The sequence below is a fragment of the Trematomus bernacchii genome, unplaced genomic scaffold, assembly GCF_902827165.1.
Source record: "Trematomus bernacchii unplaced genomic scaffold, fTreBer1.1, whole genome shotgun sequence".
In the NCBI taxonomy this organism is placed as follows: domain Eukaryota; kingdom Metazoa; phylum Chordata; class Actinopteri; order Perciformes; family Nototheniidae; genus Trematomus; species Trematomus bernacchii.
Window position 1 is genome coordinate 1,942,300 of NW_022987573.1, and position 23,611 is coordinate 1,965,910.

The 23,611-nt window shown below is 41.0% G+C and overlaps 1 protein-coding gene across 9 annotated transcripts in view; it reads left to right on the forward strand.

Annotated features, from left to right (window-relative positions):
- The window catches only part of LOC117479536 (membrane-associated guanylate kinase, WW and PDZ domain-containing protein 1-like), an 88,471-nt gene that overhangs the window by 23,678 nt on the left and 41,182 nt on the right, over positions 1-23,611 (forward strand). For 8 of the 9 annotated variants that reach the window (XM_034126562.1, XM_034126565.1, XM_034126564.1 and 5 more), the window contains exon 2: positions 3,651-3,767. In XM_034126562.1, coding sequence (XP_033982453.1) covers positions 3,651-3,767 — 117 coding nt within the window. Of the gene's footprint in view, positions 1-3,650; positions 3,768-10,998; positions 11,254-23,611 lie in introns of those variants that run through there. The other variant, XM_034126570.1, reaches the window with a different exon arrangement.

The window sequence follows — 23,611 nt, forward strand, 5'->3', positions numbered from 1 at the left end:
ACATTGCAAATAAGCGTGAATACACTGACGTCGATTATATTGATGTGTGCTATAAAAGCTCACTGAGCAGTTACTTTTCTTTTAAATCTGCACCTGTATTAAAAGATGTAATCCCTTAATATAAGACCATTTTATAAAAATATCAGCACAATTCAGACTATATTTAGGAGAAACGGACGGCTATGTATTCACAGACAATACCCTGTATCTTATTGTATACTAGACAAGGATCTCCATTCAATACAAACGGTGAACAATTCACTGTGTATTGTTTAAATTGTGTAGAACGCTGCAGCGAGTAGTGGTGGAGCTGCGATTATATCTCCTATTTTCTCACCACATCTGGTTGTTTTTGTTGGATTCTTAAGCTTTGTTTTTCTTTTTTTTGTTACATGCTGCGGGGAAACCACTTTAAATGGGTCAAGAAAAGAAAATCTATTGCTTTTTCCAATCACTCAAATACCATGAAATTATTTTGCAAATATGAACATAATATTATCTGGCAAAAAAATAAAGATGTGTAGCACTTTCTGAGGATATCTCTCTGAGCTGAAAATGTATCAAAATCTGACACCACTGAAATGTTACAAATCAAACAATGATTTAGCCAAAACCAGTTGGTTTTTATTTTATGATTTCCTTTTGACATCTACAGCACCGTAACATCTGGTTATATGATAAGTGAAACAGCATTTGTGAATGCAAATCCAGGGAGAAACTAAGTAAACAGTGAATGAGCTGCACACACACAGTGTTGTGATTGTAATCTCTGATCCACACGGCTTTAGTCCTCATAAATATTGAATATTTGATGACTTTGTCTTTGATGGAGCACGACACCTGGGCAGCCCGCCCTCTGCTCACGGTGCGTACCCACAGGAGGGGGGGGTTGTTCCTGACAGCGGTCCTTATCTCAGGGAAAGCATCTGAGCCAGCAAAACTGACTCGACGCTGAATGCACAACACTAATGTATGTGTAACATATTTTATCTCCGAGGAGCTGTTTATATAAATCAGATCACCATAGACATGGAAGTGGAGCAGCAGAGGATGAATTGAAAGAATACTTGTATATGTTTTATGTGTGGTGTGTGATTGCAAATGTGCTGTTGTGTCTGTTTTTCCTTTCACAATCTGACTGCTGCTTGCCTAGCAGGGACCGTAATGATGGTCGTCAGCACTGGCTGGTTGCTAGGTAACAATTACCTGACTGTGCTTTGCTTGCACTGAATTACACAGTAGGCTGTGTGTGTGTGTGTGTGTGTGTGTGTGTGTGTGTGTGTGTGTGTGTGTGTGTGTGTGTGTGTGTGTGTGTGTGTGTGTGTGTGTGGTGTGTGTGTGTGTGTGTGTGTGTGTGTGTGTGTGTGTGTGTGAGTGAGAGAGAGAGAGAGGAACGGAAAAATACAGCAAGGTACACTACCAACCAGTGTTTTCACTTCTGGGTAGAAAACCATACCAGTGACAGAATTATGGCTATGCTAATATTAGCTTGGCTGTGTTTATTTATGAATGGGATTTACATTTTGAATATTATTTGTATTATAACCTTAACCACAACCTCACCAAATGTATCAGGGGCGCTGATTCTAATTGCAGTCACTCAGGCGTCAGATTCTTCCATCCTCATTGTAGAATAACATGTGTTGTTGTTGTTTCTTTTGGGACTTCACATGATTAGTGTTACATGCTTCAGTATTTATAGTAATGTCCATGGGGGAAGGAGGTGCATGTGAAGCTGACAGATGATGTCACCAAAGGGCAGATGACAAATACTCCTCTGCTTTAAGACCATTTTCACTTTCTCACCTGCTGCACTGATGCTTATGATGCGCCTGCCTTCCCCTCTCCCTCTCTCCAGTCGCTCAGCAGCAGCACTTCCTCTTGAGCTGCAAGCACTTCCTACCTCCTTCCTGCCTCATTTAGTGTGATTTTCACTTCCAAACATCAACCACAGCCATGTGACTAACTCTGGTGGCAGTCAACCCATATTGATCTGACCTACATAGACATTTGGATGAAATACACTTATTTACTTTCCAACTGAGAGATATGAAAATATGAATAACCCCGTCATATATGTGCAGTTAATATGTCCCCCGCTGTGGGACCAATAAAGTAATTATGATTCTGATGAAGCCAGCAGCCAGTTAGCTTAGCTTAGCTTAAAGACTGGATACTTGATTATTACTTACTCTGTACTTTCTGGCAAACATATCGTCCAGCACATAACGACAGATTTTTGTATGAATTAAACAAAATAATAATTGACCATACATTTGTGGATTAATATTAATATTAATACCTTCTCCAAAGATGTCTTACTACTACTACAAATTAACTAAGCCTTATTTTGGTAGTAATTACAGGGAAAAAAGAGTAAGCAACATTAAAAATGTGGGTTTCAAGTTTCATTGAAGACATACAATACAATTTCCAAATAAAAGTTATTCTGGTCTCTTCCACTTACTGTTGCATGAGTTAGTTGTAGCGGAGCATCAGGTTTGTGTTCTGATAGTAAACAACTTTGTTTGCATTTCCAAAGGATATGGTTGAGGTCTAATTTATTCATTTGTGCCTTGCCCTTTTCCCGCTGATCTAACAATGTTGTTGTGGGAGGTGTAGGTGGAGGTCAAACTGTTTTTTATAACACCCTATCACTGCGTGTTTGCAAAGAGACACCCACTTTTTAGTGATACAATCAAATCTGACAAATGCATCGCCCCCAAGTATTCCTTTTCACACTGAAATATGCCACACTACCTACCCACACTGACCCTGCCATCTGAAAGCACGGGGCCAAGTGAAACTCCTCTGCTGTGATGGGAGGCCGACAGGAGGCCATGGCACCTCCCCCAAGAGAGCGGCTTGCCAGCTCCTCCCAGACATGGAAGATATATTTGGAGATCATTAAATGGTCCTAAATGAGACCCTGGCGTGAGAGCGAGCTCTGACCATCTGGCCCCATTGTGAGCGCCGGTGCTCTGTCCAAACTCAGCTAGCAGCATTTGCACCTCTGATTGGATGGATGCTGAGTAAGCCTGGGAGTTCAAGCCAATCAGAGACTATTTTAATTAATTAACTAAACCCACCTCAATCTCTGTTTCTCTTTAAATTAAACATCCTGTTACATACTGTGAAGTTCTCTGCACTTCACAGACTGTAAATGTTGTTATTGCAATTTGCTCCATTGGCAATCTAATTAAATAGATTACATTTTATATAAATGAAATCTCGTAGGTCGAAACTCCATTAATGGCAGTTTCGCTGGGTCAGGCGATAGATTGTTAGCATGCTAACATACTAAACGAACATGGTAAGCATTATTCCTGCTCAACAACATTTGTTTGCTTGAGTAAGCCTTGTTTCATCACATGGACACAAAATAGTTAATATATATATGAACATTTGAATCCATTCTTTATCATAAATATTTACTGCAGGGCTTCTGTGTTTCCAAATTGGCTAGAGAAAGTAGACAATGTCTGACTTGTGCTCTTTAAGTGTCCAGGAGCATTTCAACGATGGAAATGTCACAGCCTTTCATAACCTTACTTCTGGTCAAATGCCGGCATGTAAACAGCGAAGAGACGATGTTTCTTGACGTGAAGGTTTGTTTACTGGAGCTGATTTTGCCTGTCTGCTGTTTCCAGGTCACAAGCTTAACAAGGACCTGAAACGCTATCTGAGCCTGAGGTTTCAGAAGTCTTCCCCCGACCACGAGCTGCAGAAGACCATCAGAGCCAATCTCTATCGCCATGCTGTGCCTTGTGAGTATATAAGAACATTCTAATGGTGATAATATGCTTGTTAATGCTTAAACGTGACATCTGGCTGAAGAATTTAACCAGTCTTTGGCATCGTTTCAATTACCCACTTTCTTTTAGCTTCTTTCTCATTTGTTGTATCTCCTCTTAGTCTCATTCTTGCCTTTCACTCACCCATACATTATTCTGTCCCTCTTCATTTCCTTTTTATCATTTAAAATCTTCTCCAGCTCTGAAACGAGCATAAACATACAATTTCCAAACACCATCACTGTGGATTTTTATCAAATCACTATCCATTAAAGTCACTGGTGACTTGGCCGCGCCATAGGCACCAGTTTCGCAGCTGCCTCACATAACTGTGAAATATTCAAAAAGTGTGTCTCGAGCCAAACATCCAGCACGGTGCCAGACTCCACAGCTGGGCTGGGTTACGTCACAAACCCTTGTATCCGACACAGTCCAGCAGTTTGGGTGACACAGTCCAAATCTACTCTGTTCATTTCCCTACTTTACTCATGTCATGTCTTTTCTTGAATTTTCATGACCCCAAAGCTTGAGGCTTAGGGTGGAGTCACACGGAGATGAAACGGAGAACGAACCGAATTCGATATCAAAAAAGTCTTCCGTCCACACGAGACCGCTCGACCCGCTGTAGTACATATGCCGGGCCTGTAAGTGGCGCTGTACTTCCGCCACAAAATACACCAAAAGCAACGAAGAAGACCCCCCGAGCATGGTTGCCATTGCTGCCTGGTTGCCCTTCTGTTTATTCTCCACGGTGGATTTAGCAACATGTAGTTCATGTAGTTGTCCACTTGTTGCTGATGGTTGTGGTAGAGGAGCTGTAGATTTTGCACTAACATCTGTAGCATGGTCAGTAGCAGTAGCAGTAGCTACTGACAGTAGGTACTGCTACTGCTACAGCAGTGAGCAGCAGAGGTGGGGAGAGGCGGGGCTATGGCTTCATCGTTATCAGGAAATGCTCGTATAGGACATACACAAGGAGCCGTTAGGCCCCCCAGAGCGTTCCGTCCGCAGATCTACCCACCTTGGGACCCGTTATCATTATCGTTATCGTTATCCGCGTTTCCCTGTCGGCCTTGTGCGGACAAACCGTCTATAAGATAGAGAACTGTAGCGGATACGACCCGTTTCGTCTCCGTGTGGCTGCAGCCTTAAATTGTTTCAATAAATGGCACAGGGGTTCTGGGATGTGATTAGAATGTGTGTTATTGAGTGTTTGTTTGTGTGTGTGCTTGGTTCCTCCCTGGTGAATTGTCTTGATTATCACACATATGCACATACCTAATTCAATATAGAAATAGAACATGATTCCACTTCCTTCCTGTTTCTACGGACGAGGCCTTGCTTTGTGGTAATCCCTAAAAGAAATGAGGATTTTAGACTAGATTCATATATTTTTTTTCTTTCTCTCTCTCTGTTTCTTTCTCATTGCTTATTCTCTCTCTGCCTCTCTGCTCTATCCCTGGCTGTCTGTCCTTCCCTTGCGCTCAGCCATGTGACTGGTAAATCCGCCTCTCTGAGCCTCCACTGCATGGGATTATGATGTTCTGATATATTGAAAATAGATGCCTGCCTGATTATGTGATGAACATGTTGGGCTCTCACAGAGATCACGATGGAAAGGCCTGTGCACAGAGGACAGACAGCGTTGACATAATAAAATAGAAAAAGTGTTCAGATATTCGTTTTAATCTTGTTATTTGAAGCACTTCGGGCTGCATGTTTGTATTCAAGCAGTTCAGTTGAGCTGTACAGCGAGAAAATAAATATATATATATATATATGTTGCATCGTGAATGGAGCATTTGCCCATGATTACTTTGAAATATTAGAAGTATTCAAATGTTTGTGTTGAACCTAAACATTTAAAAGGGTCCAGTGTTTTCAAAGTATCATTGACTAGACAGAATGGATTGTGAAAATGCTGCTGTTTATCGAAATTGTTCCTATATAAACAATGTGTTACTCCGTATGTAGCACTGAGTCATATAGTTGATACTGAAGACAAAAGTCTAAACGGGTCACAAAAGCACAGGTAGTCAGAAAATGTGACTCAAACAGTTAAAAGACGTGAATATGGTGCTTTGTGAGTTTTTACAGCAGCAGGATGCTGTATGTGGGATTGATTTAAAAGCAACAACATTGCCTACGTTTATATTGAAAAAAGAATATGTCCTCCCGTTAAACAGAGATGTATTTGAACAATAGTCTTTGGCACAGAGGAATAAAAGTCCTTTATATCAGGCTTTGGCTTTACAAACATCTAAAAATGATCTTTGTTGGTCTTTTCATTTAATTTGTTTACATAGAGAAACATTTTGTACATCACAAGACTTATTCTGTGTAGGGCATATGTTTGTCTTGACTCTGTGTGTATTTGTCTCATATCTTTTTCCACTTAAGACTGAAAAAGGCCAAATGGGCCACAACACAATGCTGGTCAGCTCTGCACTGAAATGTTTTTACTGTTTACCACTCCTCTCTCTCTCTTTCTTCCCCCTCCCTCTCTCCCTTTCTGTTGACCTACTATCACTGCCACCTCCTGTTTATTGTCTCTCTCTCACACACACACACATGCAAATGTTTTCTTGGCATGACAAGGCAGAATGACAAAAGGCAGTCAAATAAAAGCCACACTTCTCAGCCCTCTGTTTCCTTTGTCCCCACGTCTCCTCCTCCCCCTCTCCTGGGCACATGTGTTGCTCCCTCTTGCTTGACTCGAACAGGTGCCTTTCCCTCCACCACTGGTCGAGGTGTTTTCTTTTCCCTTTGAGGCATGTGTTTGAATGTGTGTGTTTATATGAACCCCCCCCCCCCCCCCCCCCCCCCCTGTCTCTGTCAACCCATCCTCCTCCCCTCTCCTTCATAGCCTCGCTGCTACAGATGGCCATTGTGATCATGTGCAGCAAATGTCACAATTGATAGAGAAGTCGTTCTCTCGTGGGATTCATTTCCCTCTCACGTCTACAGCTGCTGCTTGGGGATGAGGGTTATCTCGGCGTTATCCCAGCGTTTGAGCCACAGTGCGACCCAATCACCCCCTCCCCCCCCACTACCCTGATCTCTCCCTCTCCCTCCCTGCTCTCTTCTCTGTCGTCCTCCTCTCTTCCCTTCAAATCCTCCAGTGAGTGTCAGCGTCCCTGTGGCTCGGCGGTGACTGCTGCCTTCCTCTGTCTCTCTCTGTCACACTCTAGCTGCTCCCACTGTCTCCTTGCCTCTGCTGCTCTCACCCTCCATCTCCTCCTCTCTCTCTCTCTCTTACTCCCTCTCTCTCTCTCTCTCTCTATCTCTCTCTCAACCTCCCCTACTCGCTGTCCTTCACTCCCTCGCTTCCTTGTTTTCCACTCCACTGCCGATCTCGGGGAAATCATTGTTGGAGACAAATTTCTCTGTTTGCCGCTCACACAAAGAAAGGGATTACGGCTTGATTTACTGGCTTCAGGCTCTCTCTGCATCCAGGCAAGTGGCAGCTCCTTATTCTCTCCTCATTCTCCCCGTCTTCTTTTTTTCCACTCTCATTGCCATCCGCCATCCAAAGCCTGTGATGTATGCATGGCAGAGACTGTGTGTATGTGGTTGATGCTGTGTATATAGGCTAAGGGAATCAGGGAAGGTGGGGGTAGGGGTGGGAATTATGTGAGGGAAAGAGGGGGGGCAGGCACACTCGGAGCAGGCACGTCCAACCCAGAGGGACAGATGGCCAGTAGCCCTGGTGCTTTTTCCTCTTTGGTTTTCTAATTCACCCTGCAGGCTTTGTGTAAGGCCTACTAGTACACAGACCCTCTTTTCAAGAAGCAAGAGATGGCTGCTCTCCTTAGCTAGAAGAGGAAGGGAGGGTGGGGGGGGGGTATCTGTGTGTGAAGAACGTACAGGGTATAAGGAAGGAGAAGAGAGGAGGAGGGGGGGGTGGTTTGTTGTAGAGGCAAGATTTTAAGAGGAGGTTAGGAGAGGAGAAGATATGAGGAGCTGAGACGGGGGTCATCAGCCTCGAATGCATGGAGGTCAGGTCCAGATGCTGCTCAAACAAAAGGGCTTCTCTGGGGGAACGGCAGGGGGAAGCGTGGCACTCGCCATTGTGTGTGTCGCTGCATTGCAGGGTGCTGCTGGGGAGCCTCATGCTAATGATGGCCATTCATTCTTGTAACGGATGAGTGGGCCCCTGCTTCTTTGCCTGCTTTTCACAAACGCACGGTTCATATTTTGTTCATGTGACCAAATATCTGCTCTGTTAACAAACGATTCCCTCTGAAAAACAGCAAGGATGGGGGGAAAAAGGATGGCTTCCAAGCTCTGTGAGGAAGCTGGGCAAATATGTGTTTTTGCATAGTAATGATGTATGAGGACAGGTGCAGATTCTGTGTGTGTGTGTGTATATGTGTCTGTGTGTGTGTTTACATAGGCTATGTGTTTGAGAGGGTAATGTTTAATGCATGTGTTGGTGTTTTCATTGCCATATTTAGCATATTAACAGATACAGTCACAAACTGGCATCATTTGGTTCCATAAGAATAGATCACATACAGGCCAAAATAACTGCAGATCAGATGTTGATTTATTATTGACAATCCCCTCCAGGCCTATTTCAAAGGCATCTTAGTTAGAAGAAAAAAACATGCAATTGCACTGTCTCTTTCTGCATTAATGTTTAGAACAGGCTATATGCTGAGTTTGATTTTACACAAACTCGATCAACCTAATGAAAAACAACTGCAATTACGAACCTCACACTTATACGTTTAGCTCACAAAAATATTAGTTATTCGTAATCATCATTCATGTTTCTTCGCCAAGCTCATGTAAGACAAATGTCCTTTGATCTTGTGAATACCTAGGTAAAGGTGTGTTGACAGGATCACCCCAGAGTCACTCAGGTTAAATTAAAGCGATCACTTTCTGATTAATGAGCCAGTATCCTGTCACACAACTGCAGAAATGCTTTACGTATAGTCCCCTCTGTACTGCTGGGGTACTGCATTACTTTCTTGATTTGACCAGAGGGATACTTTAGCCAACCCAGGAGTCCACATGGAAGAAAAACAGAGCTTTGGATTGTTGATCAAAGCAAATGTGTATTCTCTTAACTATTTACAGATTATATTTTAGACAGCCTTCTAGTGTCTTTGAGGTCTAGGAAAGGAACTGTACCAATTCACTAGCCGAACAAAGATTCTCTGTTACGATCATGTCGTCCTTTACAAGACTACTCTGTGTGCGTCTTGTGATGGGTTGCTGTGGCGGCCAGCTAGCCCACATGTGTTTGAGAACCTTGATGCCTCCAAGCAATGAGTGTGATAATACCAGATTGATCTGAAATCAGATATGCTTTAACGTTCTTGTTTATGTGGCATCTTGTGTTTCGATCAATTTTACCCTAATTTCCCACGCCTTATTTTGTTTTTACCAAACCTGCCAATATACTTTAGGATTACAGGTTGGTTTGACAGTAAGTCCTATGCAGTACTTCCCTGGTACCACTGTCATGCCATAGAGGTTCATCTTTCTTTGTATGCTTGGTATGGAAATAGAGCTAGTAGACAGTTAGCTTAGCTTAAATGCATTAAGCAAGGGAAAACCTTTAGCATGTTATATCTGTTTTTTCTTTTAAAGCCTTCAGTCAGTCATTAGTTTTACTTTCCTGGTTTCCCACAGATAAAAGCAACAACACAAATAAGATATAACATGGAAATTAGTGTCCTATACATCCAGTAAAGAAGTGCTTTTGAACTTCCTTATCACTATAGTGAATTTCCCCAAATGTTGAACGAAAGTCCAACCCCCATATACTATTTATGCTAAATACCACATATACTATCACAACATTATACCACCCCGCACCTGTTAATTCTGCATGAATGAAACTGAAATTAGTACCCAATGTGTAGTCGTCCTATATTTGACATTGTGAGTTTAGGTTTGTTCACCCAACATAAACATGTCCCACCTTGTCCTCCAGCTATACAAACGGTTACATATGTCATTCTTTAAAGGTGGGGTAAGTTCGAGAAACCGGCTCGAGATACACTTTTTGTTATATTCCATGGAATGCTCTTAACATCCCAATAGCAATGAATATCTTAAATGCTTTGACAAAAAATCCATAAAAAGATTTCATCTGTGGAAGCCGTAATACTGTAAAAAGCACGACCAATCATTTTAGCCGGCCCGGCTAAAATAACTGGATGGCCTACCTGCCTGTCAGCCTTCCATCTGTGCACAAACTTATCTCGTGCCCTCATTGGTCATGTGCGCGTTCGTGTGTGTTGGAGGAGGGGCTCTGTAAGGAAGTGGCAGATTTCTTCCGGTTGTGTATTTTCAAATTCTAGCGCACTCGAGCTGGTTTCTCCAAAATGACCTACCCAACCTTTAAGTCACACACAAAATACTAACCTAAATACTCTATACACACACAATGTCAGTCCTATATCTTATCAAACTGTATTGCAGGTTAATTGCAGGTAAATAAAAAAAGCATTCAGTATTTTCGTGGATTTAAAATGTAAAGCTGCAATACTTAAACTTTAAACTGTGGAACAATGAGGGCATGTGGCTAAGAATGGACCGTGTGGATCCGAACAGAAAGCTGCAGTCCTCTTCCCTCAGGGCAGCTCCCGGGTTTTGTGGTCAGGTTGCCTGGGCAGCCGTCCATGTCCATGCAGGTAGAGGCCTGCGATTCCAGGTGGAAGATTTTCTTTTGGGCTTTTAATCTCCAAAAATCCTTATGAAGTGCTGTAATCTGAACGTAGTGAACAAATCCAACCCGCAACTAACTCTGCACTTCACTACAAACCCTTCTCATCATACTTAAACAGTTTTATAGCTGGTAACAACAGCATCTTCAACATTATACAGTCTAGTGTACCATCTTCTTCTATCCTGAGCCTTTACCCTCCTCCTTGTCTTGCTGCCCTCTAAACTCTGCCTTAACCCAGCATTCACCCCTGGAGAGGTTTTCTCAGTCACGAGACCTGCCTAAAGCTGGCTGTTTATCAGGAGGCACCATGTGTTAGGTAATGTCAAGCATCTATATTTATGGCTAAGATATCAGTAGAAGGAGAGGGGAAGACAGAATAGAGGAAAAGAGAGAGAGCACGAGGAACAGAGAGGGAGGGAGGGAGGTAGAGTGGGCGGGAGTATGAAGGGGGCTGCAGCCATTGGCCTCAGACAGGAACTCGAGTGTGAATAGCTCACAATGGCTTAGCCTCTAAGCTGGGCTGGACCTCTAATTTGCTCTGCTTGTGGAGCTTTGAAGAAAAACGGCAGCTGCCTACTAGCTGCCTGCCTGAATGAGCTTGCAAGCTGGGAGCTAGCACTCGCTCACAGACAACTGGATGATCCATGGATGGTTTGGTTGGAAGAGGGAGAGCAGATTTCAGCCTGCTTGGATTTATCTTTTCAAATATTTCTGTGGAATAACGTGCAGAGAGGAGAGGAAAGCAGCAGCAGCAGTAGTGGCGGTATAGAGGTAAATCTGACATTTACTTATCATCCTGGGAAAGATGCCTTGGCTTCAGGGATTACATTGAGTCGATGTGGGTGGGGAGAATAAACAGATCCACAGAAGCAGAAATACTGAGGCAGGTGGATTTGTTTTTGAAAGAGAGACTCTGGGAACCAGTGCTTGTGCAGATTTGTTGGGTGGAAGTGATGGACTGATGTGTTGTGGCATGTGTCTCTAATGATGGTATGTGTGTAAGAGCACATATGTATATTTCCCTGCCACATCTTCCCATTCTCCCTCATTTTTACCTCCCTGAGTCACCCCACCTTGTACACTAGCTCTCTCCTCTCAGCTTTACTCTGCTCTGTCCCCCTTTTTCACATTGCAGTATTCTCTTAAAAACAGTGCTTTCTTACAGGTGAAAAAACTAAAACCCTGCCTTGTGTACAATTTTATTTTCAAGATTTCCAGCTAATGACGCCTGACATTGTATGTGCTTGCCCACTATTCATTTTCACCCCCCCCCCCCCTGTCCTGCCTTATTTTTCTCCCCCGTATTGAAAGGGGAGAGATTGGGAGGGAGCAGGGGGAACAGCAGGAGAATAGCGGCTGGGACTCAGCTGTGAGGACTGTTGTGGCGCGAGCTGAAAGAATGGCCTGTTGTGTTGGGCAGCAGCAGTATTGTGTGTCTGGCCTCCCTCTCTTTCTCTCTGTCCTGTCCCCTTCCTCTCTAATGGGTAACTGCATCATCCCTTTATTCAAACAATCACAGCGAGAAACATGCTCCTCTTATGAAGAAAAATGTAAAAGATTATTTGTCAAAGAAAGTTAGTCTTTCAATACATTTAGGGCTGGGTATTGTTCAAAAGGTTTTCTGACCCAAGATAGTGAAATAGGACTTTTTAGAGCTTACTTTGCGATATATCAGCATGATTTTTTTTACTGTAAAGCTATTCAAACGTTCTCCATAAATCAATTGAACTATTTTTTTTTTTGAATCCTCAACAATTTTGATTGTCGGATAATTATTTTCACAAAACCTGCCAAACATGACCTAGTTCTGCCTAATTTGACTGGAATGGTTTTGGACTGTTGGTCAAGCCTAGTTGGACATTTGAAGACAAATAAATCATAATATATTAATGTAGATGTTGCCTTAAAGGTAAGGTAGGTACGTTTGAGAAACCGGCTCGAGATCGCTAGAATTTGAAAATACACAACCGGAGAAAATCTGCCACTTCCTTACAGAGCCCCTCCTCCAACACACACGAACGCGCACATGACCAATGAGGGCACGAGATAAGTGTGTGCACAGATGGAAGGCTGACAGGCAGGTAGGCCATCCAGTTATTTTAGCCGGGCCGGCTAAAATGATTGGTCGTACCTTTTACAGTATTACGGCTTCCACAGATGACTTTTTTTTTTCTTTTTTTTTTTTACAAGTCTTTTTATTTCATTATAGTGTACAATAATCGATGCCATTTCATTTATATTGTAATATCACAGTACACTCTGATGATGACATTTTTTTATGGATTTTTTGTCAAAGCACTTAAGATATTCATTGCTATCGGGATGTTAAGAGCATTCCATGGAATATAACAAAAAGTGTATCTCGAGCCGGTTTCTCAAACTTACCTATCCTACCTTTAAGCAAATGAACCAATGACCTCAAACAATCAGTGTACATACTTTTGATTCTTAACGTTTCTGCTGGTACAACATAATATATTGATGTAAATACATTTACTTTTTTGCAACACTGCAAAAATGATGACAAAATAACTTGAAGGACCTTCTTCTGTTCATTAATGACTTTTGATGGCTGTTTGAATGTTTTACCAGTTTTGCATTTGCGTTTCACTGTAGGAGAGGAGAAGATGCATTATAGCTCTCTGCCGACCCCATGGTAGTTAATTGAACTTACTACAGCATGGCGTGCTCTTAGCAGCACCTCGGCCCCTGATAGGATCTGGAGTGGGGCTGCTATTTGCTTAATCATTAATCTGAGGGCCTCCGCTACATTGATTCCCTCTACGTTCCCCTTCATAAATCATTATGGACCAGCAATCCCTTTAATGGGGGATGGAAGTGCTGATTGAACACAGCCACAGTACTCAGGACGTAATATCCACCTTGGTGTCCGGGTCAGCTGAAAAGGACTGAGGAAACGGGTCCAGTACCTGTCCTGCTTCGCAAGACTTCTCAAGCCTTCAAACATGAAGATGATGCGACACATACTTTAATTAAAGTCCCATGTTTAGACCAAATATTTTGTAATATTCCCTATTAGTCATATTAGCACCACTAAAAAGATGTATCCCGTTGACAACATAATGGATGCAAATGGCCATTTATCCATAGTTTGTGGTTGAGGCATTCCCATCATCTGACCAGTGTATTAAGGGACTACTTGTGTAGATGAGGCTTAAAGTGCTGCCTCAATCAATGCTGCTCGGGTAATTGGCTTACAGGCCCAAGAGAGTTGCTTGCTAACTCCCCGTGTGACTGTTGGCTTTCTCTACCCCTCCCCTGCTCTGTCTGCTCTGAGATATATACGTCATTTCTTCTCACGTCATTTCTCAGCCTCTGTTTTCATAACACACACTTCCACATCAACACTGAGTGTGTTTGTCCTGGAAACACGCCCCAATTTATGCTGTAACTACAGGTTCTTGTGTTGAGGATGGGTCATTTAGAGGCTTTGGTGGTAAGATTTAGTTTGACATTACTTTGTATTTTCACCTTCATTTTAAATAATACTTTTTTATTTAGTCTCATGGACACTATTATAGCATTGTTTGGAAATACATGTTTGATAAAACAACTATTTCCAGACGTAGTTTACAACCCCACTCTCAGTTGCTTAGGCGCCGTTTACACGAGGAGAAAACGGCTTGTATCTGCATAGTTTCGCGTGCGTATAGCCCTATTATTTACACGAGGCCGATAGAAACTGACCCCACAAACGATAACGGGTCCCAAGGTGGATAGATTTGCAAACGAAACGCTCTGGGGGGTCAACTGAGTCCGTGTAATCACCTCTATACGAATATTTCCTGAAAAAATAACGATAGCCCCACCTCTCCTGCTCACTGCTATAGCAACTATCAAAAATAGCTGTGTTAATTAAACGCACAAGGGGTTCTTGAATGAAATAATATTATAAAAGGCAAAACAGAATTGTTAACGCCCAATATACTCCTTAAACAAAATAAACAGAGTCAGATTTCATGCATTGATCCATTATATTGACAAAGGAGGATCTCACCCGGTGTTTGTAGAGAATATCTCTCTTTCTGAGCCGTCCTCTCCACGGAGACGTGCTTCTTGGTCGGTCGATGCAATATCCACAGATTCGGTTTCTTTCAGTTAACTTCCCCGTTGCATTTATCCATATATTTACATGCTGAGGAAATTACTATATCCCGCTGAATACCAGCAATCGCCACACACACTTCCTCCTGTCAGTAGCTACTGCTAGTGCTACTGCTACTGACCATGCTACAGATATTAGTGCAAAATATACAGCTCCTCTACCACAACCATCAGCAACAAGTGGACATGGAGAATTACATGAACTACATGTTGCTAAATACACCGCGGGGCATGAACAGAAGGGTAGCCATGGCAACATTGCGGCGGGGCTGCTGGGCTGCCCTTCTTCGCTGCTTTTGGTGTATTTTGGCGGAAGTTACAGCGCCACTTACAGTCCCGGCATATGTACTACAGCGTTTCCAGCGGCCTCGTTTGAACAGACACGTTAAATGAAACGAATGCATGTGAACGGAAGACTTTTTTGAATACGCATACTGTGCATAAACGCAAACGTTCCCGTGTGAGCGGGGCCTTAGTCTCGTGTGTTCTCCCCCCTGTCAGGCTCACACTCGTAACCACCAGGGGTTAAAAACAGCAGATGTTTGGCTGAAACGGTGTGTTTGTCTGTGTTAGACAATGAGTGGAAGCTCTCTAGACCATCAACAGCAGGAAGGCGATTGAGAGTATCGAATGTCAGGGTGCTGTCCCCCCACTGTCTTTTGTTAGTACACAGGAGGGCGTTTTTTCACCTGGAGCTGTGGTTGAGTGAGTGGACATTTTCTTTCTGGTATTTTACACACAACATTAGCTTCCCTGATATATTATTGTGGACATATGTATAATTCATTTTTGATGAAGAATGGCGGAGGAATAATGATCTGAGGAGTCAAGCAGCAGGGCCTGTGGGTGTGGATAAAGAGGTGTTCAGGTTATTTTGGCCTCAGGTAACAGGGAACCAGTGACCCAGGGGTCAGGACAGGACACAGACAGAGAGGCTGCAGAGGATGTAGAGATATATCACCCTTAGTCTGACATCCTGCTCTTCAGTTGTTTGTTTGTTTGTTTGTTTGAACAATGCAAGATAGAAATGTAAAATGGAGAAAACAGGCAAACAGCACTTCATATCACTTGAGAGCTTCTGCACAACATCACCTTTTATTAAATCAACACATGTATATTTGACTTTTGAAGTGTCCTCCAATCATAAACATCAACACAATATTAATCCTGTGCTACCAAGTGAACATTATATGAGTAGAAAGTCTGTGTCAGGTGACACACTGAAGTGAAACACAGTCAGCAAACATTTAAAGGGGACCTATCATGCAACATCCATTTTTTCATGTCTTTTATACATAAACACGTGTCCCCTCTGTGTAAAGAGATTCTGAAAGTTTCAGGAAAAAAGATTCACTCTCTTTTTGTCCTGATCCATTTATATAAAAACCTGTCTGAAAATGAGCTGATCAGATTTTGGCCACTTTATGATGTCATAACGATTTTTTTGGCCTCTTTAACCATTAGCCAATCACCAACCAAGGAAACACCCCCCACCTTATCAACTGAATCTCCTCTATCTCCTTTATCTAAAGATAAAAGATAGAGAATCAGCACTTTTGAAACAGGGCTGAAACAGAGGGGATTACGGGATGCTACCATGCATGATCTGTTTGGTATTTCGAGCCAAACACTTCAGTGACATGTTTTGTATATATATCTGAGATCTATAATATATTGATGAAAAACAGTATAATAGGGGACCTTTAAGTGTCTGATTTAAGGTTTAAAGATTAAAAGTCTGTGCAGAGTTAGCAATTATACCAAATACTGGCCATCCATTGAAGGTGCTATCAAGGACCAAATGTGAAAAAAAAAAATATGGCAACAGAGATTAAGTACATCGACACATACAAACATAACATGACTAATCATTCACAGCCATGCTAGCAGCTCTTTACATATGCTAACATAAATGCTCAGATACTGATATTAAGGAGGAATCTGTTCATCATCTTAGAGTAGTGTGTAGGAATTACCATATCCTTCCTTCTTCCCACTCATGTGCGGCAAAACATGTTCCATGTGCATATCCCTGGCAGGCTTGGGCCACTTTTAGACGATACAAACATTCACTCAGCAACATGAATGAAATATTTAGACAGCCTCTACAGATAACAGCCTCCCTCTCAGGACAAACTCACACAGTTTGTGTCAGCCCACCAGAAAGGACTGCAGTGCAACCTCGCGTCATGCAAAAATCACATTTTTTAAATGTATTATGACAGTGTACAGTGAAAGACAGTGTTTGGCATTTTCACCTACGTAAACGTCCATTTGTGTTTGACCTTTATGCAAATACTCAGTGTAATAGTAGTACAAAGCATCTATTTTCGCTTGGTATTTGTGATGACAAAATGCCAAATGATGTGGAACAGTATATGAGGGAAAATATGAATTTCTGGCTGCTTGAAACAGTTGAAGTTGAGCCCTGTGCATTGTAAAAGATTCAGTGGCCAGATGGCCTCAGAATCAGCTTTTCTCTATAGCTAGATAAAATGTCCTTTAAATGTTTGCCACTAATACTAGCTCATCAACAGCACTGTAGCAGAAGCATTGAAAAACATTTGCAAAATGTAAACATATTTAGTTTCTGTCCATGTTCTTTTGACAGAGATTTAGGAACTTGGGGGTGTTTTTTTACATTAACTGTACGTGCAGGTAGACGTGAGATTTACCTTAATGTGAAAGAACCAAAAACATCTTCAGTCACTATTGAACCATTTAAAGCAGGTCTCTACTGTACATCATGTCAAGAAAAAACTGATCTTTCCCAAAGAAAAACTGTTTTTATGTTATTTTTCTCAGTAATGAAAATACAATGTGGACAACTCATCAGTCATTGTCTTTGTGTCGTGCCATCTTGTAGTTGAAGAAGGCCAGCCAGTAGTAAGGCCATTTTAGTCTACTCATTTAGCTGCTTCCTGTGACACCTCACTGGAAATGTTCCTGCTATACTTCACTTGAAATTGGTCTCCTTGAGATGATAATTGTCTTGTCATACAAACTAATAGTATTGTCAAAGACAAATACATCATATAACGTGGACTAAAATCACCTATTTTTTTTTTTTTACTCTACATTGAAGATTTAGATAGCCAGGTCACATGGAAACTGTCCATTTTGAGTGAGAGGATAACATTTCTCCAAGGTCTGTAATTAATGACTGAGGACAGTTCGGATGCTCCTGCAGTTTATGGTCCGTGTTCGGTAGCAGTGAGTGAGCGGCCCAGTATTAGGATGTGGGTCATAGCAGCAACTCAAACAGGCCACTTCAGGGACACATGTCCCCTGCTCTGGAGCTTTTTATGAACTGCCAGTGAGGACAGAAACTGGCTTCCACAACCTGCTATTTATAGTACACACTTTAATACACCATATACAGTTTGTGTTTACACACTTCTTCCCTCCTGTACCCTATTGTATGTGTGTGTGTGGTTCTGTCAGTGTGGACGCTCATACCTGTATATATAAGCGTGTGTGTGTTTACTGTATATTTAATGCCTTGTACAGACTTCAGTTAAATCTAGAGCAGAGTACAGTAGGGGGTGACCAGAAAGAAGGACACTATTCTTAGGTTTTTACTCACATTAGCTCATGACTTAGCTTCTCCACTTTTATTCAGGGGTAAGCATATAACACACCTCACAGTCCAAGGCAATCCAGTAAAATAACCCCATAAATTGTAAAAAAAAAAACTATTCTCACTCAAGGTTTAGTCTATAAAGTCCCAGAAATACTGAACAATGGCAAATACAGCTTCCCAGACCCAAAATGAAGAACGTTACATTTCTTGTTCTGTTTTATCATTCATCAGTCAAAGATTTTCAGTTAATGGTATCAAAGATAATAGTAGAGCTAAAACGATTAGTCAAATGACAGAAAATTAATCTGCAACCATCTTGATTACTGAATTATCATTTAAGTTCATTATCAGCAACAATTCCCAACATTCTCCAGTTTCAGCTTCTCTATTGCAAGGATTTGTTTGTATTATATAATTGTTAATAATCCTTAGATGCAGTTAATACAGATAAAAGGTTGATTAATTTAGTGTCCATTTACTAATCGGTTAATTGACTATAGTGGTATGTTTTGCCTCGTACACAGAGTTCCTTGTACCAGTGCAGTGACAGAGACGAGACATAGTTGATGACGTGACAGAATTAAGGACACGCTCGCCTGGACTCCTTTATCCTTTTAGCGGTGCTTGGATCAATACCTCTGTCACGCACACAGATGCATGCACACACCCAGCCCCAGCCTTGTGAGAAAGAGAGGAAGATGCTACTCACTGAATAACACGATGCCCAAACAAGATGAAAGTGGAGATGCAGTTGTTGTGTTTCGCTTCTCCATGCATGATGGTTGTTAATTAAGCAGGTAGAGGTGAATATAAGGGAGAAAGAGCGAGTTGTTTTAAGGAATAACACGTACCCATTAGGTGAATGTTTTTCCTGTTGTGTATCATGCGTTTGCTCTGCCCTAGTCCTCTTTCACCTACTCCACCTTTCACCTTTCCGCCACTCCACCATTTGGCAGAACAATCCTGTACTTCCTCCTTTCTCCTCCGAATGGGGAGATGACCTTCTGATTGACGTCATTGTTAAGAAAGAGATGGACCCTGATAAGATGTTTGGTTTCCCCTATGAATATTTTCAAGAGTAGGAAGAAAGAAATAAAGAAATGAAACTTCCTTATAGTCAGGATTAAAGATGAAAGAAGAGGAGGAATTAATTGTGAGAATTATATTTCTTTTTTACAACAGAAGGGAGCTGTGTGTATAATACTAAGGATTTTTTATTGTATTTTGAAAGCCATATTATGGATGCAGTCGTGCTGATTTGCAACATTGCACGTGACAGCCTAATACAGCCAGAGAGATTAAAAGGATTGTAACCTTGGAATAAACATCCCTGCTAAATCTCTGATGGTAGACACATTTCAATGGTGTCACATTACACTGTACATTAGTGTATATATACTCTGTAGTACTGCACTATGACAGCCTGTAGCTGCGTAAATGTTTGACAAGAAGAGCATGGCTGACTTTGTTGTAAAGGGACGGTTGGTTGTAATTTGGTTACCCAAAGTATTTGTGTGCAACTAGAAAATCCCTGATGCTGAGTTCACATTGCATCACATGACTCTTAATCTACTACGGGGAGTTTATTTTTGCCAAATCTTTAAATTGCAGTAGGGCTGTTATCTCTATGAAGTGTGTCATAGTGTTTAGCCACGCTACGAGCTTGGGATGGAGAGGTTGGTATTTCTGTCGATGAAGGCACATCTGGTGTTAAAATAATGTCTATCATTGATGTGTTTTAGCTGTGAATAAAGGTATGCACAAATGTGTTTTAATTCACAAATGTTTATTTTTCGACTGTACCAGGCTGTACCAAACCTGACATGCATACCTCAATTATTCAGCAGTGACATTGGATCTTATTGAGCTCTTGTTTTAAAGCACTAGACAAAATATTTTAACAAATATCTAGGTGGCTTCCAACGATTGTATTGTTTTGCATTTTGCAATTAGTGTTTAGTATTGTTAAGCAAATGTTGGCATGCTAACAAGCTAAACTAAGAAGGCTAACATGGCAAACATTCCTATGTATGTATTTAGCACACATGTGTAGTTTTAGTAATATTTTTGAAGAAGGGTTTGGTTTATGCCAATCTAAGGAGTTGTTGCTTTTAGGGAAATGTACACACATCCATCTGCTGCCCCTGAAGCTATACAACTTGATGCCAGACACAGTGTCTGCATTCTTTTGTTCTTCTTGTCTGTCATGTTTATATTTGGGTTTACAGGTTTTACTATTTTTGTATTTATTAGTTACTAAACACGTGGCCGACAAAGAAATAAAAATAAACCCCTTCAAAACCAACACTTGTTTTATTAACTATTCTGTTTTAGCGCAGATTAAACAAGCAATATTTCACATGTTAATTACTGAGCTTTAGAGATGCTGGAAGGCAGATCGTGTTACCCTTCAGGCATAAACATGTTCCCCCTATACTTCCAGTCTTTAAGCTAAGCCAATAGGCTGCTGCCTTTATCTTCGTATTTACAGACATGAGAAAAAAAAGGTTTCATCTAACTCTATCCAAGAAAGAAAAAAAAGCACATTTTCCAAAATGTTGAACTACTACTTAAAGGGAAACAGTCTCTAAACATAAACATACAGTAGTCAACCAGTATGAAGGAGTTGAGTACAGTAAATATTTTCTGAGTCTGAGAGACTCCTTTAATCTGGTTTTAGCAAATGCCATTCTGGTAATAACATTTGGTGGATTTAAACAAAAACGTTATCCAGAAGGGAACATAATATCAAGATTAGCATGTTTTAGTAACTGAGGCAGGAGCTTCTTTGTAGAATTTGTATTCCTTGCAAGCGGTCATCAAACAGCGAGTCACTCACTGTTGTATAATACTATCGCTATGTATGTTATTATTATTGTGCTGAATTAAAGTTGCATCAGTTAAACTAATATGAGATTTTTCCAACTTCCTTTAGTGAATAATCTTACCCACGGACATCACCAAACTTAAAATTCAATGTGCAAAAGTAGCTGGTTCAAAAGTATATTTGAAGCCTGTAGAAGTAGACGCCGGCCTGTCACATTTGATTTTCTAAAGGCAAAACAGAGTAGACAGCAGAACACTGAGATCTTAAATTAACCGCAGTTCAAAGAAATATCAATCAAAAAATCTTTCAGCTGTGATTAACAATTATAATTATTTTTTGAAATGTATGGTGTTGGCTTTATAAAGCTCTTAACATTATTTTTTTCTCCCTGGGATATGTCTGTACCGGGAAAACCAAAGCATAAGAAATACAAGAAGGAGTTGAAACAAAATATGCAATAGCCATGCAATAAATGAAGCTTATAATGTTTTAGTTTTTGGAGAGAAGCTGCTTCAGCTCTTTAGTTATTTTTTAAGCAATGGTTTGTGTTTTGAATTGCATTTATTTTCAGGTAATGGTGGCCACCCTCTGTTGCTAGCCTTTATCAAAGATCTACACTGGTTTTCCTTCCCAATACAACAACATTTGACTGAAAAATGAACTCTTCTGCATTTGTTATGCTCTCTAGATGAAGAGGCGCCCAACTTCTCCTCAAACAAATATTGCTCTCTGCTTGGTTTGGTGGTATTTTAAAACTGAAGACGTTAGTGCTTGTGTTCCATTCTGCCGTTCATGCATGCGCTGGCTGGTCGCTCACAGTGAATGAATGGAGCCCATTGATGGCCATCAGTGGAAGTTAGTTCATCAGGGCCGGGGTCAGAGCTGAGTATGGCCCAGTCATTGTTTCCGTGGTCAGACTATACACAGTGACAGTATGGAGATGAGCCTGACCTCACTGTGGCTGTCGTACACTGAGAGCATACACAATACCTCTTATATGAGTCCCACTCAAGACAAGCCTCTGGGTCATTAACAGGAATTATCTTCCAAACCTTACCAAGTCTCTATAGTTTATGACAAATGGCTTTTTTCTAAAAAGTCTTTGCTACTTTACGAACATTACGTTTCCTCATCAAATGGGATTTAGCTGTATAAGATTAATTATTTTGGCCTTTTATTATATACTTTATCTGAAGATAGGGGGAAAGAGAGGGGATAACATGCAGCAAATGGCCAAGGGTTGCTTTATATCATACTATATGATAGTATTACAGTATTGTACATTATATGGTGTATATATACACAACTTGTTCAGAACTGAATTATTGAGCCCCCATGGCTGTGGATAACAGATAATAAATAAATGGTTCCCACGCCAGAGTTTTGTCCTACTGTACTGAAAGAATTGCATTTAAATTGTGCAATATTTAATAGAAGCAGATACAAATTAACCCAGAAGCACATTAGGACATTAAAATGTTTAATAAATTAACCCTGCAAATGTGATGCAGTATCACTTAAGAGCAAAAAAAAAAAAAAAAAAAAAAAAGGAACATTCAGAGAAATTATTTCATAACAGAACATAAAAGAAGTGTTCAGCTCTAATATTCTGTAATACATGCACGCCAGAATTAGTCATCCTATCAGAGCCCTCCACTGTGGGGAATAGCCTGGAATAACAGCTCCATTCCCTGCTCAGCAGACAGCGTCATCAGAACACACTGAGCCTCAGAAACATCTCTCACCATGGGACCACCTTGTCCTCTGACTCAAACTCCCAGACAACTTCATTTTCATCTGATCCTGATCCACTGAGGCGAACACCAAGCTTTGCTTGTGTGCTCCTGCTGTAAACAGTCAGTTAGATAATGCATCACTTATTTATTCTCTCTTATGTTTTGTTGTTCACATGCTGAGCACAATTTCTTGTAGACTAGTTTACATCATCCTGTTTCAATTAATCTTGAGAAGTATTTTTAAAATGGCGGGAACAAAAGCCTTTGCAGTGCAATGCAGGTGTAGGACGGAGCAGTGTGCGGTAAAGGCTTGCTTATTATCAGGTGTTTGTGGGCTGCATGCACCCTGAGGGATGCAGAGTGTGAGCTCACTGCATATTATTGGAGAGTAAACACTCGAACAAGAGTCTTGTGTCGAGCATGAGCTTTCTCACTGGTCTAGAATAGAACACAGTGATGATGTTAAAGTGGTTGAAGGCTGATTAACTGTCATTTCAGTTTTTCTGACGTATGTTTTTTAACCAGTTTTTAATCATTATTGTGTCAATGATTAAGGGCTGGTAATATAGGTTAATTCACCGTGGTTAAGACTGAAATATCTCAACATACTTTTTGTGGATTGATTTGTAATTTTGATATTCATGTTCCTCAGAGAATTAAATGTAATATGTTTGGTAAACTTTTGGCTTTCACTACAACATACAGTATATGCAACATATCAACATATAAATGGATTGCAGATAGATAGATACATATAGACAGAACATGTTGTGGAGAAAGATATGGTCCTGAGAGGATGTATCTTAATATCTTTCTTGATAAAATATAACTTTTGGATGGATTGCAGAGATATTCATA